The sequence below is a fragment of the Echiichthys vipera genome, assembly GCF_963691815.1.
Source record: "Echiichthys vipera genome assembly, chromosome: 16".
Classification (NCBI taxonomy): Eukaryota; Metazoa; Chordata; class Actinopteri; order Perciformes; family Trachinidae; genus Echiichthys; species Echiichthys vipera.
The window spans coordinates 1,200,723-1,221,169 of NC_139841.1; the positions used below are offsets into that span (position 1 = coordinate 1,200,723).

The 20,447-nt window shown below is 44.7% G+C and overlaps 1 protein-coding gene across 1 annotated transcript in view; it reads right to left on the bottom strand.

The window, feature by feature from the left end:
• Nucleotides 1-19,919, bottom strand: part of pkn3 (protein kinase N3) — a 104,180-nt gene extending 84,261 nt beyond the window's left edge. Inside the window, exons 1-2 of the mRNA XM_083930335.1 lie at nucleotides 19,730-19,919; nucleotides 4,984-5,260 (exon numbers count right to left, since the gene is read on the bottom strand). Of these exons, the coding sequence (XP_083786461.1) occupies nucleotides 4,984-5,260; nucleotides 19,730-19,750 (298 nt within the window). The 5' untranslated portion in view covers nucleotides 19,751-19,919. The remainder of the gene's footprint in view (nucleotides 1-4,983; nucleotides 5,261-19,729) is intronic.
• Between the last annotated feature and the right edge of the window lie 528 nt (nucleotides 19,920-20,447).

Consider the following 20,447-nt stretch of genomic DNA (forward strand, 5'->3'; position numbering starts at 1 on the left):
ACCTTTAGTTTCAACATTGATGCAAAGGCCCACCCCCCAACTCGCAGTGGTCTCTTGTCCGTTGTCGCCTCTCTGTATGGCCCACTTGGGTTTTTGCCTCCTTCACCCTGAGTGGAAAGTGCATCCTGTAGGAGCTGTGTCGCAGAGGCAACGGTTGGGACGACCCACTTCCTGAGAGCCTGCACCAACGGTGAGAGGAGTGGAAGAATGGTCTGCAAAAGCTAAAGGAAGTCACCATACCCTGGTGCTACCACCCCTAAGACTTCGGCAACATTGTCCGGGTGGAACTGCACCATTTCTCAGACGCTTGTAATATAGGATACGGTGCATGTTCCTACCTAAGGTACAAAAATGACAAAGACAAAGTCAATTGCAGTCTTGTAATGGCCAAAGCAAGGGTTGCACCTACTAAGGTCGTAAGTATCCCAAGACTGGAACTCTCCGCAGCAGTCACTTCAGCTAGGATGAGTGTTATGCTGAAGACTGAACTTGAGATGAAAATTGATGAGGAATTCTTTTGGACTGACTCTCAGTTAGTGCTGGCATGCATCAACAATGAAGCACAAAGGTTTCATGTGTTTGTTGCAAACCGTGTTCAACTGATAAGAGAGAATACAGATCCAAGCCAGTGGCACTATGTTGATACACCACAAAACCCAGCCGACCATGCCTCCCGAGGTCTTCATGCAGTAGACATCTCCTCAGCTGGTTGGTTATCAGGACCCAACTTTTTATGGGAACAAGGGGTGTTTCCAACACCTAGCCCTCCAACAGAGCTGCTTGTTGGCGATCCAGAAGTTAAGGTCATTCAAGCATTCACAACCCAGGTCAGTGATCAGAAGGATATTCTAAGCCGCCTGAGCCGGTTTTCCACCTGGACCATGCTGGTTAGAGTGGTTGCCAGAATCAAGAGACTTGGGTCCAAGATACAACATCACAGCGACCTTGTGACTCTTGTAGAATGTAAGGAAGCTGCCGAGGTGGTGATTAAGCTTGTCCAGCAGCAGGCCTTCCCTCAAGAGCTAAGGGTACTGCAAAGAGGTTCCCGAATGGACGGTCTTCCAAGCTCAAGTTCTCTCCTCCCTCTCAATCCCATTCTCGAAAGAGGACTTCTTCGCGTTGGTGGAAGACTGAAAAGGTCAACCCAAAGTCAAGAACTAAAGCACCCTATCATTCTCCCAAAAGACAGCCACATTACCAAGATGATTATGTCCCACTACCATGTCCAGAATTGTCATCAGGGCCGAAGTCAAACCCTAATGGATTTTGGGCCATTGGTGGGAGCAAATCTGTTGCCGCGTTGATACACAGATGTGTGCAATGCCGTAAGCTCAGATGGCCAGCTGAGGAGCAACAAATGGCTGAACTCCCCAGAGAACACACTGAAGTCTCAGCCCATTTTTCATTTTGTGGAATGGACTGCTTTGGCCCATTTGTCATCAAGCGGAGCCGTAAAGAGTGCAAGAGATATGGCCTCATCTTCATGTGCTTGTCTTCTCGAGCAGTCCATATAGAAATGCTTGAAGACATGTCTAGGGACGCCTTTATCAACGCTTTGAGATGTTTCATCAGCCTTAGAGGAGCTGTTTGCCAACTCCACTGCGATCAGGGCACAAACTTTGTGGGAGCCAAAAATGAACTCAAGGAAGCTCTTAAGCAATGTGACACCAAAGCACTGGAAGCCTTCCTGGCAGATAAACAGTGTGAGTTCCTCTTCAATGCCCCCTCAGCAAGTCATGCAGGTGGCGTATGGGAGCGGAAATCACGTCCGCCATCATTATCTCATTATTTCACCAGTATGTTGACTGCCCCACCAGAGACTGTAACACACTGGATCTGTTGTATGCAAATGCTAAGGATACATACAGTCCCACAGCCCTCCCCCTCTTGGAAGATCTGACCACAACCTGGTTCTGCTGACCCCTAAGTATATTCCCCTTGTTCAGCGGCAGCGTGTCCACACTAGGAGCGTGAGGAGGTGGACTCAGCAGGCTGCTGACGCAATACAGGACTGCTTTGAGTCGACAGACTGGGATGCACTTAATGAGCCACATGGAGAGGATCTGGACAGCATGACCGACTGCATCACAGAATACATCAGGTTCTGTGAACACACCACCATGCCAACCCGGACTGTACTCCACTTCCCTAATAATAAGCCGTGGATCACCAATGACCTGAGAGCCCTTCTTAACAAGAAGAAGAGGGCGTTCAGGTCTGGAGAAAGGGAAGAACTGAGGAGAGTGCAGCATGAACTCCCCCTGCTGTGGGATATGCTGAGGACCTGTAAAGACGCCTACGGGAGGAAGCTGGAGGCCAAACTCCAGCAGAACAATGTGAGGGATGTGTGGACTGGTATGAAGCAGATCACTGGGTGTAAGGTGAGTGGCAGACAGTCATCAGGCAGCCTGGAGAGGGCAAACGAGCTAAACAGATTCTTCAATAGGTTCAGCTCACAGCCTTCTGTCGACACCTCCAAGACACCCACACACCATCACTGCCCCAAATGCTTCCTCCTCTCCCCCCTCACTCCCCTGCTGTGAGCTCTCCTGTGCAGCACCTCTACTCCTCCTCCACCTCTTCCTCCTCCACCTCTGCCTCCTCCACCTCTGCCTCCTCCTCCTAGTCCTCCACTGAAGACACCAGCAGCCTCCCCCGCCAGGCTAGGAGACAGCTGGAGAGACTCCACCAGCATAAGGCCTTAGGCCCCGACGGCATCAGCCCCAGGATCCTGAAGACATGTTCCAGCCAGCTGTCTCCTGTCCTACAACACCTCTACAACCTGAGCCTTGGTCAGGAGAGAATACCAGTGCTGTGTGTGATGCGGACGTGGAGTGTTTACTGCAGATTCGGTCGGATGAAAATATTCAAAAACAGTCGGACAAGACGAACAAAAACTCTGAGGTCTATGGAAAGATTTGTAAACAAAGCGACGCATCGCAATGACGGCAATCAACGTGTGGCGTGTTACGGCGTGATGACGTATGGACAGCAAGAAGCATTTGCGCGAGGCCCAGGCAGTGTGAGTACAAACGGGCCTGGGGCGCGGGGGGAGAGGGGAGGGGGGACAAGTACCCTAAAACCCGGGGCGCGGTGCGGAAGGACAGTGTGAGTGCGCCCTAAGTGAGGGACAGGAGGAGGAGTACAGGGTTCTGGTAGACAACTTTGTGAAGTGGACTGGACAGAATCACCTGCGGCTGAACATCAGCAAGACCAGAGAGATGGTGATAGATTTCAGGAAGAAGAGGAAGACAGCTTTCCAACCTCCGCATTCTGGGAAAGGATGTGGAGGCTGTGGAGGATTACAAGTACCTGGGTGTTACCATCAACCACAGACTGGACTGGAGATCTAACACTGCTTTTGTCAGTCTTAAGAGTGGAATAAAAACGCTGAATGGAAAATAATAACGGCAGCGCTCCACTTTTAACCTTTTCACACACGTTTGAACCTATGAATTGCAAGAAAAGCTGGGATAAGATTTAGGAAACCCTAAGTCAAATACATTCAACTTGCTCAAAAGATCAATTTCATTCATTTTGTAATTATGGCTGCAGTATATTTCCACAGAACAGACAAAAGGGTGTTGTTTTGTGTTCGCTATTATCCAAGCTTGTGATTTTAAACTCTTTAAAAATAGTTTAAAGACTGTAAGTAACCAATGTTCTGATCGTTGTGGGTTAGCTGTATATAAACTAATCCTTTAGGTGGAAACAACAGCCTTCTGATCCAGAATATCAACTATAATGCGAGGATGCATTTCACGGCAGGGGTGCTGAATACGGCGCTCTTGCTCTGTAACGGGGTTTGCCAGTGGGGTTATTAGGTATTCCGTAAGAGAATACCTTTGTCACCTAGAAGAACCATACCAAGATGTTAATCATCTGATACCTTGTTTGATTTAATGCAATTTATCGAGGGTAGCCACCAACTGAGGAGATGACTTTGGCTCTGCAGTGCGTCTTGCTGCAGCCACGTGCCAACACATTCATTCATTCATTCATTCAATGTCGGGGTCGGGGGGGGCTGGAGCCGAGCTGTTTTGATATATAAAAGAATCGTGTGTCGCCCCCCGGTCACCTGGCCACCACGTTTAAAAGCGACAGCTTGGCATCACAAATCCCCTGTACATTTCTTTTATCAAGTGGTAGTTTTGGCGATTGATGAATGCGTAATCAGTCATGGATGGTGCCTTCAGACGCGCATGAGTACAATCAATTGCTTCAACCACAATTTTTTATTTTTTTTATTCGTTTTAAGAATCCGTTTTGATCTGTTCTTAATATGTGACTGCTTATGCTTAATGCTAGCTGAGGTTTGTTCATTATTTTCAGCCAGATTTTGCTGTGCTGCACCGCAAATACACAGGCTTAAATGTGCGTACACGATCTCAGACCAAACGTGAGATTTGATCGTAGCTCCCGCTCACGTCCAAATCGATAAATGCCGACGTTTGCCAGGAAATGGTCGTACGCACGTTTTTCTGCCGTACGTTCGTTTGATAAATGAGGGCCATTGTCTTTTCTATTCCCACCTTACATTTTACACCTCGCCTTGAGATACATAAGCCCAAACAAGCAATTTTACATGTAGAAAGCATGCACTGGACAAATACGGAATTACTTTAGGCTTGAAAATCCTGGTAATAAACCTTCAGCCTAATTTGGCTTCCCTCCACCATAAAGCTCCTGGAGTGTTAAAAATACAACAGGTTGATCCTCTAGGGAGCACAAATGTGCTCAGTATAGGTATTTTCAAAGAAATCTAACTTCCCCTTGTGAACATTTTGGCCTGATGATGGTACAGTAAGGATCAAGGGGTCATCATCCTTGCAAGAACTGTGTGCCACTTCATGGACCAAATATTGGAAATTTAGATGGCATGGCTGCACTGGTCGTGTTGAAGAGTTGGACAAAAGGACAGACTTTCTATGTAGGGATGATACGTTCATGAGTTGCCATTGTATCAAAATGTGTTTTAGTTACCTGTGGTGCTGTCCTTCTCTGTGGCCATAGACCTTGCATTTAGCTCCTGCAGTTCCCAGTGTAACTTCTCCAGCTTGCGGTTTGAGGCTTTGAGCTGGCACTCCACGTCAGCTGCATTCTTGCGATTAGTGACTGCCCGGCGTAGTCTCTCAGCGGCCTCCTTGATCTTCAACTCCCGCTGGATCTCCTGCCTGAGGAGAATGCGAGCATCTTCCAAACGCTGCTGAAACTCTGGGTCCAGAATATCCTCCTCATCCAAACTCTGCAGGTTTCCACTCTGAAGGACAAACCACAACTGCTTCAATGTCTGATCACTGTGCTTGTTATGTTTACATTTCATAATAACAAAATATCATAATTGCACAGCTGTCTCTATTGTTTCCACAAAAACATGCTATCGCTGATACTAGTAACTAAATGAAGACAGCTGCAATATAACAGAGTCCTGTGCAAAGATAGATGAATAGAGTTCTGAGATAAACTACCACCACCTACAATACAAAAGACAAAAAATTGCAATTTAAGATTTTAAATGGAAGTCAAGCATAAGTTGTGTCCACTGGTTGATGCAAATGAAAAAGAAGGGAGAGGAATCACTTGATTGAGTGGCAAGGACTGCTAAGGAAGGAGCCTGTGAATTTGTCATCGTTATCCCCAAAGCAATTTCAGTAAAAAGCAACTGGACTTGGTTATTTGTCTAGGAAGACGTTTCACCTCTCATCCAAGAGGCCTCATCAGTTCATGTCCAACCCTTTATGCTCCAAGTGCCAGATGAGAGGTGAAACGTCTTCCTAGACAAAGAATGATATTGCTTTGGGGATACTGCTAAGGAAGACAAGTATCCAAGGAAGACCAGTTAAATCAAGCTGTGACATAAACATCAATGGATCACTAACAATAAATCCAAAAATGCCTAACACCCTTGTGGGTCTGCTTTCTGCTACAGTGGCAACCTCGCCTTCTCTCATAGCACTTTTCGACCGTCAGGCAACGAGTTCTTGAACCCATTCCCTTCAGAACTATTTGAACCTTGGTGCTATCTAGCGAACAAGCCCCGCATTGGTTCCATCAGTTTTGTGCAAAACCACTGTAATCAAGGATAGAATATGCCACAGACATTAAAAAAAATTTAGATATTTGTACCCAACACTTTATGTTTGTTTAATTTCTGTGGATAGAATCTCGGCCTTCTCTGTCTAAACCAAATATAAATGACATTTGTAATAAAATGAAAAGAAAAATGTCATTAATTATGGCCATTAGTGTAGGTAAAACTAAATGTAGAAAGGCAGCAGCAGCACTGCAGCAGCACCAGGTGCTGATACGGAGCTGCAGCAGTTTCAGCAAGGCAGCCGCCACACACTGCTCATGCTTCTGGTCTGGTTAGCCAATAGGAAGAAAGACAAACATTTAACTTGAGCAGTTTCATGTAGGTAGGCCTGTTGCAATCAGCAATAAATCAATTAATTGCATGATAATTTTTAACAGGCGTAATGAGGAGTTAACCCTTGTCACGTGTCATGTCAGTCACTTGTCAGCCGCACGGTCTCTGTGTGTGGAGGCGGACTCCCGGAGTTACCCACAGTACAACAGGAGAGCCCTGTGAGGATCAAGTTAGAGAACAGGATAGTTGAGATTTGTTGGTATAAAAACAAAGATGGAATTGGTTTCAAAGCCGAACACCACAGCTGCTGTGTGGGAGCACTTCGGGTTCAAACGGAAGCAACTAAACACGCCAATGTGTTAAAATAGACCTGAGAGTCCGCTTTATAAGATGATATCCACCAATGACAGATGTTTATCGGCTGTGTTGCATCAATTTTGTGCTGGCTAAATGTTTTGTTAAAATGTAAGAAAAGCTTTCAAACAAATCAATAATCGATTAAATCATGCTAATTTACAGATAGTGTAATGAAGGGCTGAAGATGCGCTCCCTCTGCTTGTGTTAGTATTGTATTTACATGTCTCTCTGCTCCATTAGTACCTCAGGCTGCCTTGCGGTTCCTGAACCCTGATTGGCTGATTGAGGACTCTTGGCCCAAGCTGCTCCAAGACTCTTGGCCCAAGCTGCTCCATGTTGGCCCAACTCAGGCCTCAGCCTATGAAGAGAGCTGTGCCCTCGCGCTCTCTCTCTGTCTGTCTGTCTCTCTTCACTAGTGGCAGCAGCCTGATGTTTTGGTTTGACTCATTACATAATTTTCTTTGTGTAGTTTTCATTTGTTATTTAATTTTACTTAGTTTGGGAAGGATGGGCTGGCACTACTGTTTTTGTGGTTTTGTTTAAAGTTTAGGTCATCATTTAGTTAGTTCAGAGTCTCTGTTTCGACGGCCCATTGCGTGGTTGGCCAGAGCACCTGTTATTATTATTTTTACCAGCCCATCTGACCTTTTTGTTGTTTTGGTTCAAGTTTAGTTTTTTTGTTAGCAAACAATAAATCATTTTTGCTTTCGAACCTTGTTTTGGTTGTTATGTTATTGGCATTTGTGGCATTTTGTCTTGGTGGCCTTAACAATTAAAATAAAGATTTCATTGGTTGCCAATGTATTTCCATCAGTTTTGTGCGGAACCACTGCAATCAAGGCTGGGTCAGCAACTGAGAGAGTTGTTCAATGCACAACGGCAGTAAATGTAATATTTTGCGCAGTGAGCCTGATGTGTTGTGTTTGTTATTGGGGTGCATAGATGACTTGAATGTGCCATAATGCAGCAACCAATCACATTGTGTTGTTTACTTTGAGGATTATAAGACAACAGCACAGCAGTCTGCTGTGTTCAGGCGAAAATCTGTTTCACTCCTTCAACCTCGACAAAAGCAGATTCACTTCTTTCTTTCTTACATTTCACAATAAAAGCTCTATGCGCGCGCACACAAACACACACACACCGGTTCGCACTGAAAAAAACTGCTATTTTCAGGTCTCAGTTCGGAACCAAGATTGAAATGCTCAGTTCAAACTCTGGTGCACAAACCAGAAAGGAACCCGGTCCAGTGCTTCCTTTTTATTTAGTTGTTATTGGTTAATTCTGTGAATTCTTTCTGTGTTTTTATGTGTACATTTGTATATTTGCATCTGCTAAGCACAAAATCACCAGAGGGCTGTTCATCATCCGAGATAAATTAAAAAAAGCCAGCCTTGAACAAGTCTGGTCTGATCATCGTTAATCGGTTGCACGTACGCCAAGCCAGGAAGAGAAGCAGCGTCTATGTCAAGCTAGTAGGGGTAGGACAGTTTATTAAAAAATCTGTCCCGTTCGGTACGCTTTTCACGGTTCGGGACATGTGTTTACCGTTCGGTTTATGACCACTGTCCTTTCTCGTATCCAACTCAGCGCTATGTCTCAGCGCGTCAAATCCCGGCGCATTGGGAGACTTGCTCCGCGCGCTCCCTACAGGTGCGCGGCCACAACGCTACTCACACTTCCACTACGCTCTTCTTCGTGGGTTTCTGAATCCTCTTGGCAACAGCTCGCTAAGCTCCACTCTGTTGTTGCTGTTCTCAATTGTTTAAGTCTGGTTAAATCCGTGGACCAACGCAATGTCTCTTTCTACTCTGGAAAAAAGAAAGGAGACTCCAGAAAACTCCGGAGGCAGTTGCAAGATACCGATGGGCCAGAAGGGATGCAGCCTCAGCTGTGTCAGAGGCAAAGCAGCGGGTGTGGGAGGAGTTCGGAGAAGTCATGGAGACGGACTTTCGGGCGGCACCAAGGTGCTTCTAGAAAACCATTCGACACCTCAGGAGGGGGGGAACGGGGAACCGTCCAAGCTTTACAGTAAGGACGGGACGCTGGTGACCTAAGCCTATGGGGTAATCGGGCGGTGGAAGGAGCACTTTGAGGAACTCCTTAATCCGACCAACATGCCCTCTTTCATAGAGGCAGAGCTGGAGGCTGATGGGGAATCATTGTCAATATCTCTGGTGGAAGTCACTGAGGTAGTCAAAAAACTCCACAGTGGCAAAGCCCAAGGGATTGATGAAATTTGTCCAGAAATGCTGAAAGCTTTGGGTTTGGTTCTTGGTTGACACGTCTCTTCAACATGGCGTGGAAGTCTAGGACGGTGCCACACTGGGGTGGTGGTTTCCCTATTTAAAAAGGGGGACCAGAGGGTGTGTGCCAATTACAGGGGTATCACACTACTCAGCCTCCCTGGTAAAGTCTACTCCAAGGTGCTGAAAAGGAGTGTTTGTCCTATAGTCGAACCTCAGATTGAAGAGGAACAATGCGGATTCCGTTCTGGACGTGGAACAATGGACCAGCTCTTCACTCTCACAAGGATCCTGGAGGGGGTCTGGGAGTACGCCCATCCAGTCTACATGTGCTTTGTGGATCTTGAGAAGGCATATGACCGGGTCTCCCGGGAGATACTGTGGGAATTGCTGCGGGAGTATGGGGTGAGGCGGTCACTTTTGTTGGCTATCCAATCTCTGTACACCCGAACAAGAGCTGTGTCTGGATCCTCGGCAGTAAGTGGGATTCGTTCCCGGTGGGAGTTGGCCTCTGCCAGGGGTGCGCTTTGTCACCAATCCTGTTTGTGATTTTCATGGACAGGATATCGAGGCGTAGTCGTGGTGGGGAGGGGTTGCAGTTCGTGGGCTGAGGATCTTGTCTCTGCTTTTCGCAGATGATGTGGTCCTGATGGCATCGTGGGTCAGTGACCGGTTGCAGCCGAGTGTGAAACGGCTGGGATGAGGATCAGCACCTCTAAATCTGAGGCCATGGCTCTCAGCAGAAAGCCGGTGGATTGCTTACTCCAGGTAAGGAGTGAGTCCTTACTAGGGGTGGAACGGTTTATTAAAAAAGAATCCATCCCGTTCGGTTCGGTTCACGTGTGTACCATTCGGTATATGAGGTGCAACGTAGTGTAAACCTTCATGACCGCTGTCCTTTCTCGTATACATCTCAGCGCTACTTTTCAGTGTGTCAAACACCGGCCCTGTAGGCACACGGCCACAACGCTACACACGCTCCCGCTTAGCACGTTCCCGCTACGCACGTTCCTGCTACGCATACTCCCACTACGCTCTTCTTTGTGGGTTTCTGAATCCTCTTGGCAACAGCTCGCTAAGCTCCGCTCTGTTGTTGTTCTGAATCTCTTCAGTCTGGTCAAATCTGTGGTTAAATCACCACATCGATGTCTCTTTTTACTCTGAAAAACAGAAAGATTGACACAGAAAACCACCAGTTCACCAGAGAATGGACAAGTGGAGAAGTTTTTGTTTCTGTCACTCTGAAGCCTGTGTTTACTCTGCAGCCATATCGGTGTGTAAAGAGGATAAGTTGATCAGGCATTTTTAGAAAAATCATGCTACTCTGCATTTGTTATGTTCATTTGTGTCAGTCCAGTCTTTGATGGATAAACTAATGTTTCACATGTGCTTGTAAGCCTGGTAAAGTAACTAGTAACTGAAATAATCAGATAAATGAAGTAGAATATTTCCACTGATTTGTAGTGGAGTAGAAGTATAAAGTAGCATGTAAATAAAATACTCGAGAAAAGGACAGGAGCCTCAAACTTTCCTTTAATCCAATAATAGAGTGAAAACCTCTGGTTCGCAGGTTTGTTCTTTTAACATTTAAGGATTGTTTTTTGACATGTTGTTGCACTTTGAAGCCTATGACTACTATTTACATTGATAAAATAAAGACATTATATGTACTCCTATGTCGCTGCAATGTTTTAAAATATCCATTAATGTGATGCTCATATTTTTCCATCCCCTCATTTTGGATCATTTTCATCAACTGGCCTCATATCCAAATTACTTCAATACCTGATGTAGCCTATTTCAGTCAGTTCAGTGATTGCTTTTTGTGCGTATTTTAGTGAAAGAAAACCTATTTTCTTAATTTCTTTAGAGATTTGATAATGTATAAGTATTTATATTCTTACTTGGAAGGCAAACAATTGTTTACCTTTTTGCCAACTAAATATATAAATGTGTAAATGTAGCAATGTGTCTCCTACTGTTTCAAAATCTCACTTCACTTTCATTTAAGATTGTTACAGTAATCCCTAAACTGCCTTGTTTTTTCAGTATTTGCATGATTGCATAACAAAATTTTTCTTTTAATTATTAGGCTACAAATCTGATACATGGTATTTTCAGAATCTAAGAGACATAGAAAAAAAAACCAAACCAAAAAACCGTGACCCGAAAACCGTGATATGAACCGAACAGTGGATTTTGTGAACCCTTCCACCCCTTCGTATTACCCAACTAGATCGCTGCGCTCTGAGAATGCAGGGCTACTTGTCGTTCCTAGAGTTTCCAAAAGTAGAATGGGAGGCAGAGCCTTCAGCTATCAAGCTCCTCTTCTGTGGAACCAACTCCCAAGTGTTATTCAGGAGGCAGACACTTTCCTCTTTGATAAAGCTTACAGCTAGGGCTTACAAGCCCTTAGCTATGTTGTTATTTTTAAGCTAATTTTTGTCCATGCTTAATTTTGCTGCTATAGGCCTAGTCTGCCAGGGGATAATCCTGTTGCTTTTATCCTGTCTGTCTGTATCATTCATGTCTCATCAATGCAAGTAACTAATTCAAGTCCATGTTTGAAACCATAATTATTAGCATCGTCATGTTCTGTGCCTGTTTTTTGCTGTTCTTCTATATTAAGTGCCATAACTTGTAAGTCATATATACATTGCTTTAGCTAACACTATAGTCACTGTTACTTTTGTGGTTGCTTGCATCTCGGGAAGTGTGTCCGTCTGTCTGTCTGTCTCTCTCTCTCTCTCTCTGTCCATCTGTCCGTCTTTTCGCTCTCTGTCCATCTGTCTGCCTTTTCTCTCTTTCTCTCTTCTTTTCTTCCTCCCCAACCGGTCAAGACAGATGGCCGTCCTCTATAGTGCTGGGTCTGTCCCACATTCCTGCCTGTTATAGGAAAGGTTTTCGTTGCCACCGTACTCAATGAGGGAATTTTTGGGTCTGTTGAAATCATAAATAAGTCATAGAGTGTGGTCTATACCTACTCTTTAAAGTGTCCTGAGATAACCTTTGTTATGATTTGGCACTATAAACAAAATTGAATTGAAATGAATTAATTGATATATAAAAAAAACAGTAAAAGATAAACTCTTAGTTAAATATATATGAAGTAGATGTAAGAATACAGGTCAAATAAAATTCACGGAAAATGAAATCAGATAACTTATATGTAGAAAGGATTTACAAGATAAAATGAGCCTGTGAACATTCTCACAACAAGATAAAATATGTATGACTGTATATGACAGAAAGGAGCAGTAAGATTAAATTATTGCACTTAAGTGGTTGATAAAGTTATTGCACAAAAAAGAAGATAAGTGTCCAGGTATGTATAAGTAGATAATTAATTGCACAGTGAGTTGCTTCCACTCCTTCCCTTCTGTCCTCTTTATTTCCTCCTGCCCCGAGTGAGGAGTTGTAGAGGATGATGGCCTGAGGGACAAATGAGTTCTTGAGCCTGTTGGTCCTACACTTGGGCAGGAGCAGCCTTCCACTGAACAGGCTCCACTGGTTGCTGATGACAGTGTGCTGGGGGTGGCTGTCATTGTCCATAATGTCCAGCAGTTTGTCTCTGCCACCGTCACCAGTGAGTCCAGTGGAGGTGTCCTTCTTGGATATGCTGCCCACCTCAGCAAACCACAGTGTAGAAGAGGACACTGGTGACCACAGACTGGTAAAACATCCACAGCAGTTAGCTGCAGATGTTGAAGGACCGCAGTCTCCTCAGGAAGTACAACCTGCTTTGTGTCTCCCTGTACAAGGGGCTTGTGTGTGTTGTCCAGTAGGGATGGGCATGATTACTCGACGATCGATTAATTTATTATTAAGGATTTCGTCGATGACATTAATTTTTCAACGATAAAACTAATGCAGGTTCTGTTGCGTAGTGTGGGTCATGAGGAATGAAATGAATTATGTGGAAGCAATTAAACATTTTACCACACGGGGGCAATGTTTGAAAAAAAGCACCTGGGAGGATCTCGGCCCTCCTGAGTTTCCGTCTACTTCAAAAGTAATCATGAAGAGGACGAGGTCACGGCGAAGTGTGGCGTGGGATCATTTTGATTTAAAAAATGACTTAGTTCACTGCAAACACTGCGAAGCTGTGTATAAGTACAACACGGCCACGACTCAAATGATGTACCACTTGAACAACGCGCATCCGACCCTGGTTAGTAGCGGTGGATCCCACGCTCAGTCTCAACCTAGCATCAACTCGATGTTAGCACGGACACGGAGGAGCTGCGATGCACAACGATCAGAGTTAATTACCCAAGGGATCTGCAAGTTCATTGAGATGGATATGCTGCCCTTAAGTATTGTCGAGGGCGAAGGTTTTACAAAACTGCTAAACTTATTGGAACCAGCGTATCACATTCCGTCTCGACGTACCATCACCCGACTGATAGAGACTCACTACGAAGAACGGAAGCAAGAGCTGTTAAAAGAATTGAGCACAACTGAAAAAGTCGCTCTAACAACAGACTGTTGGACCGCGTTGACAGCGGAGAGCTACATCACCATCACCTGCCACTACATCAGTGATGACTGACAAATGAACTCAGCGGTCCTGCTCACTGACAGCCTGCCAGGACAGCATACAGCTGACAACCTCGCGGAGAAAATGAATGAAGCTGTAGAGCAATGGGGACTTGAAGACCGAGTTATTGCATGCGTTCATGACAACGCGGCCAATATTGTTGCTGCTAACAGTCCCACCAGAGTGAACTGGATCTCCGTTGCGTGCTTTGCACACACACTCCAGTTGGCCATAAACGACGGATTTGCACTGTATCTGCATCGGGTATTATCAGCGGCTAGTAAACTTGTTAGCCACTTCCATCACAGCACCGCAGCAACCAATGCATTGCAAAAGAAACAGGAGCAAATGGGCCTCGCAACCCACCGGCTTATCCAGTCGTGTAAAACACGGTGGAACTCCGTGTGCGAGATGTTTGATCGGCTAGTGGAGCAGCGGTGGGCGGTTGCTGCTGTGCTCTCGGACCGAACCGTGACTAAGCTTCAAGATGCCAGGATCCTGGAGTTGAAGGATGAGTCCTGGCAGATGATGGAAGACACACAGCCTGTGCTGTCAGCACTCAAATGTGCCACCACGGTTATGTCTGCAGAGAAAGACATTTCCATCTCGAACACTTATCCCGTTACCTTCGGCCTCATCAATATCCACCTCATGCACAGTGAAGAAGACGGGCCCAGACTCACCGAATTCAAAGCAAAAGTGAGGTCCTCCCTCATCAAGCGAATGAATGTAAGTTTAACTTTTTTATCTTAGTTTAAACAATTGCCGTAATAAATAGCGAATTGGGTTAGGCCTAATTACACGCGTACGTGCCTCTCACCTGCTTTGTGTTGCCTTTTTAGGTATAGCTTTCTTTTTTATTGATTCCCCTATTATATATTTACAGGTTCAGTCTGATGAGTTTGTGTCATCTGCCCCCATAATCTCATCAATGCTGGACCCTCGTCACAAGCACCTGAGCTTTCTTAGCTCAACACAGAAAATGGCTGCTAATGTAAAACTAATTGAGCTGGGAAAGGAAGTGAAGATCGGTAGGGCGGCTATCCCGGAGGCTGGGGGAGACGGGAAGCCTGCGTTGTCCGACACGGACGAGGGGAGCACAAACACTGGAGTAGCGGCCTCTCAGTCCCAGGTCTCTGCTATGACACAACTCCTTGGGGAGCACTATACCACTCAATGCGAGTCTGGCATCGAAGCAGAACTTCAGAACTTTCTGAGGGAGGCCCCCCCACCCCTGGATTGCACCCCTACAAGCTGGTGGAAAGTGAATGGAATAAGGTTCACCCGGCTTGCCAAATTAGCACAGAGGTATCTGTGCATCACAGCAACGTCGGTCCCCTCAGAGCGGGTGTTTTCGGCGGCTGGACTGAGGGTCACTAGGCTGCGGTCACGTCTGACTCCGGAGCATGTTAACATGCTCATCTTTCTCAACAAAAATCAGTAGACTAGTGCTGAAGATGTATGTGAGTTACTGGTTCTTTTTTTCTGCAGCTTTGTTAATAAGCCTGATTTATTGTAACAATCACCCTCTTTCTCGTCCGTGTGCCTTTGGTCATTTTTGAGTTACGTTTGTCAAAATCTGTCCGAACTAAGTAGGCTGTGATATATTTTTGGTTAAGTTATAACATGATTGTTTGTTTGTATTAATATTAGTATTATTATTTATATTATTATTTTGGGAAAAAACGAGGGTCCGTTTTGTTTATGAGCACCGGCAGGCTTCGCTGCTTAAGAGCACAGTAGCGCATATCAAGTCTAACCGTTAAATGCTTCAGGAACTTCCACATGTATTGCTCATCTAATAATAAAGATCTAAATGTGGAAAAAACGCTGTTTTGGATTTTCTTTGCATTTTGAATGTAGTTAATTTTAATTAAAAAATATTAATGATTAATCGAAAATTAATTGTTAATTCTCCCGACGATCGACTAAGATAATTTAATCAAATGCCCATCCCTATTGTCCAGTCCAGTTAATTGTCCAGCCACAGCCCGAGGTATTTGTATGATTCGTCAGCCTCCACCTCAGCTCCCTCTAGCAGGACTGGTCGCAGTCGAGGTCTTTGTCTGGACCTCCCAAAATCAATGACCAGCTCCTTCGTCTTGGAGCTGTTGAGCTGTAGGTGGTTAGTGTGGCACCAGAGAGCAAAGTCCCCCACCAGACTCCGATACTCCTCCTCTCTGTCACCCCAATACATCCCACGATGGCTGTGTAATTGGCATACTTCTGTATGTGACACTGCTCTGAATTGTAGCAGAAGTCAGAGGTGTAGAGGGGGAAGAGAGGAGGGGCCAGCACTGTGCCCTGAGGGGCTCCAGTGCTGCTGACCACAGTGTCAGACGTGGTGTTCTTCAGCCTGAGGTACTGTGGCCTGTAAGTGAGGTAGTCTGAACCCCTAGTGGTTCCCCCAGTTCTGCAGCGCAGGTCTTCAGTAGTCTCGGACACACTTTATCCAGGCCTGCTGCTTTCCTGGGTCGGAGCTTCCTCGGCTGTCCTCTGACCTGGTCTGTGGTGATGTGAGCAGGGATTGTGTTGAGGTGGAGGAGGAGGGGGGGTGTTGTGGTGTCAGGGGGGAGGTGTGTAGAGGGAAAAAGGAGAGATTGCTGCAGTGAGGGTGGGGGTGGGGGAGGGGGGACAAGGGCTGGTTAAACCAGTTGAAGAAGTCATTCAGCTTGTTCGCCCTCTCCATTGTCCCCCCTGTTGCTGTGGCGTTGTGTTGTGACTTAGTAATTTGCATAGTACTTGTGTTAGGGTGCACTCACACTGTCATTCTGTACCGGGCCAAAACCGGATTTTCAGCTAAAGCCTAGTACGTTTAAGCAGTGTGAGTGCACCCGTTCCGCGCATAACAGCCCACGGCCCGCTTGAAAGAGGTGGGCTTTAGCAGAGCCGTTTGCACATGTACGAGCACGAGCGTGTGCACGTGTACGAGCACGAGCCCTACGGCGGTAGCAGTATGTGCGCCTGTTCGGACATAGAAAATAGAACGACGGACCATGCACGGACATTTAACAACAACAACGGCGGTGAAAGGTTCACGTTGGTGTGATGTGGAGGTGGAGTGTTTACTGCAGATTTGGTCGGATGAAAATATTCAAAAACAGTCGACAAGACGCACAAAAACTCTGAGGTCTATGGAAAGATTTGTAAACAAAGCCACGCACACGCGATCAATGCGCGAGATGTGTTACGGCGTGATGTCGTATGGACAGCAAGAAGCATTGGCCGAGGCCCAGGCAGTGTGAGTACAAACGGGGCTGGGGCGCAGGGGGAGAGGGAGGGGGGACAAGTACCCTAAAGCCCGGGTCGCGGTGCGGAAGGACAGTGTGAGTGCGCCCTTAGCAAAGGTGTAGGATGCGGTACTCACGGAGGTAAAGTTTAAACACCCTCCCCCATTGTGGGGGGGCCTCGCCATCTAAAAGAGCCCCCTCCTGTGCCCAACAACATAAGGCACTGCTCCACAGAGAGCGAGATAAGAAGCGGTGTGATGACCATCACTCGCTCAACTCACAGAACAGATACGTTTCCATTTTATTAAGTCGATCGACTCACGACCGAGTTTTCTCCTTTGTATATGTTTTATATGAACCGTATCTACATTGACTGATCAGTTCAGTCTGTGTGTCACCTGCTGCCTCACTCGCTGGGCGGAGAAACAAAGTCAATGAATCAGTTAAACACTGTTGATTCCTTCCCATAGAGCCAAAATGAAAACTATTTTGGTTTAATAAATTTCTGCTGTCACTCGGCTCGGAAACTGCCGAGAGACCGTCTGTCCCAGCTCATCACATATGGAGACTTCGGGTCCGTCAGGTCAGGACACTGTGTGGGAGCTCACGTGTTACGTGTTTGTGTTACGGGGCTGACGGCACTATATCTTCTTACACTGCTTACATATTGTTCCTGTCTTATCTGTCCCTCTGTTGCTGTTTAGCCTCTTACATATTGATATGGTGAGACATCTGGTTGTGCATGTGTGACTAGACGAAAAATTCAGTCGCACACTCTCAAATTTTGGTCACAAAATGCCACCATTTGGTTGCAGTCTGGAGCCCTGCTGCAATACATGTAGAACTTGGGAAATTGTTGTCACATGCACAGATCGACCAACCTCTGCCATTAAGACTTGTAACTCCTTCAAGGTCACCATGGACCTCTTGGTAGCTTCCCTGATCAATCTTTTCCTGGCCCGGTCATCCAGTTTGGAGGGGCGGCCCGATCTAGGCAAGGTCTGGGTGGTGCCATATGCTTTCCACTCTGAACGGTCCTCAGAGGGATAGTTAAAGCCTTTGAAATCTTTTTATATCCTTCTCTTAATTTGTGCTTATTCACTCCTTTGAAAAGCATCTTTTCAACCATGGTGAATTCTTTGTGTTACCATGAATAACTAGGAGTGGAATCCTCAAGGAACAACTGATTTTATTCTGAAATTAATCAAAAACACCACAGTTGATGTCAGGAGGAGACCAGTTAACTTGGTGTTTAATTTGGAGAGTGATTGGTTATACCTGAGAGTGTTTATAATGGTTATTCTAAAGGGACTCATCACTTTTCAAAAAGAAAAAAAAACCTTGAATGTTGTAAGGCAAAATGTGCAAATCACACTGGAAAAATATTTGTTTTGTGGATTATCATTTCGGGCTGTAAAACGAAAAAAATTACTATTTCAAAAGGGTATCATGACTTTCTATAGGCACTGACACAGACATTATTACTAGCCACAATAATAATTCAAGATATCTCAAATTACATTTGCAGTTTAGAGACATCTACTCTAAGATATTTACAGATCATCTTTGTGACTGAATCTGAAAAATGTATTTATTTAACAATTGAGTTATTACTAATTGTGCCTGGACTCCTCACATGTTCCTCTCAAAGAAAATTATCAACCAAAACCCTTTAAAAAGTTAAGATTGTTGCAGTTTGGCCAATTTTACATGAACTTTTCCTCCTATTTATTATTGTATTCGTTATTAAATAATTATCTTTACTAAAGTACTCAAGAAAAAAATCTGAGGAATAATCAGTTATCAAAATAATAGCCCTAAATTATTTCATAAGAAAAGCTTTATCACAGAAAGCAAACACAACCCCAAATTAAGTTACATGAAAATATACTAGACCTATATAGGAACATTAAACAGTTGTTACAAGATTTTAAAGTAATTTAACTTACATTTATCTAGAGTTGTTGTGATACCAGAAAGGCAAATGCCTCTGTTACTGCCTAAATTGCTGTTGCAGCGAGTACGAAAGTCTATGCACCAATTAGATACCATTTAGCCCTGAAAAAAAAGTTGTTTATTTACGTTTTTTTTAACTGACTGTCAAACTAGATACAAAAAGTTCTATGGCATTTATTCTCTGTATAACCTGAGCCAGGACATAGAACAAAACAGAACATCTCTATCACTCTACTCCACCACTGAATACAGAGCCCAGACACCTCAACAAACTAACCTACATTATTAGTTCAGAAATCATTTAGTAAATGGCTTTGCTATAGGTCGGTTGGTGAGGTAGGCTGGGTTTTATGTTTGGTAAGCAGAATCTATTCATACAGCTGGTATCAACTGAAGGTACAAAACAAGTAGCATCTCTACCCTAGGAAGTAGACTCAAGTCTTGGTCCCATTAGAAAACAATTAAATATTTTGGTAGTCCTAATGCATTCATTTTAATTTGACTGGCCCTATAGGAAATTATACTTTGACAAACAAATCAACAATCAAATTATTTATTTTAATGAGATGTCAAATTGTCAAAGGCTAACACTAAGCAATTCATCTTCTTTCACCAAAAATATTCAAAGTGTAAGCTAACCTATGTTAGGGATTAGTGTTTGCCTAAATAAACTCACAAACTAGACTACTATATTTCAGATTCAATATTAATTGAAGCTATGGGCCACACATTGTGGCATATGGTACATTACAATTACAGTAACGTAAAATAAATCATTGAAACGGAGTCGTTTAAATAGTTAAGCTAGTTAAACATTAGTTAGAGGCATTTCTGACGACCACAAAGCCAGGAACTATGAGGAGAGGCAAACCGGACAAACAGGAAAGACCAGTGGGCCTATGATCCGGCAAAGTAGCAAAGCGTTATATAACTACACTTAACGTCGGGTAATATTATAAGCGAAATGTTGGCACCTTATGTTTCCATCATAATTTCATATGAGGAATTAGACAACAGGTGGCATTACATTTACCTGTGGCGTTAATCCTGACATGGTAGCTGTCAGCCGTGTGTGCGGGACATTCACTCAGCGTCAACGTCTGCTCCAGCTGCCAACGGTCTCCTTCGGGCCAGAAAGTCGGTGAAAAAGCTGCGGGAGGAATGACGGAACTACCTTAACGTCACGTCAACTGACAGTGGCACGTAAAATTTAAAGTCTGCTAAGTCTGTTCACATGTGCTCCATATCGGTGTACTTCTGGTCATGATGAAAACAAATCTGAGTAAAAGTTTGAATTGTTTAACTGGGGCTCGACGTAAATGACGTTGGTGGAGGACGCCTGGCTTGGTTGGCAGTCGATAATGACAGAGACGCTGCAAGAACCAATCACATTCGACTATTCAATGCACCTGCCGAGGTAACTTGTACACCAGCACGTCCTTGTTGCATGTAGGAGGTATGAGACGGAAAAAGAAATGATGCTCATTCAAAATGAGGAAAATTGGGTTGTGAGAAATATCAATAGAGAGTATTTTAGAGTGTGAAGGGAAAGAAAAATTAGTCAAATTAATGTTTGACTTGTTGAGTGCATCGGGGCTTATAAAAAATAATCAAGTATAAAGACATGAGTACAGTACAGTACAGTACAATGTCTCCCATCCCCTCCATAAAACCCTGGACAAGCTTCAGAGCAGCTTCAGCAGCAGACTCATTCAACCCCGCTGCCTTAAGGAACGGCACAGGAAATAATT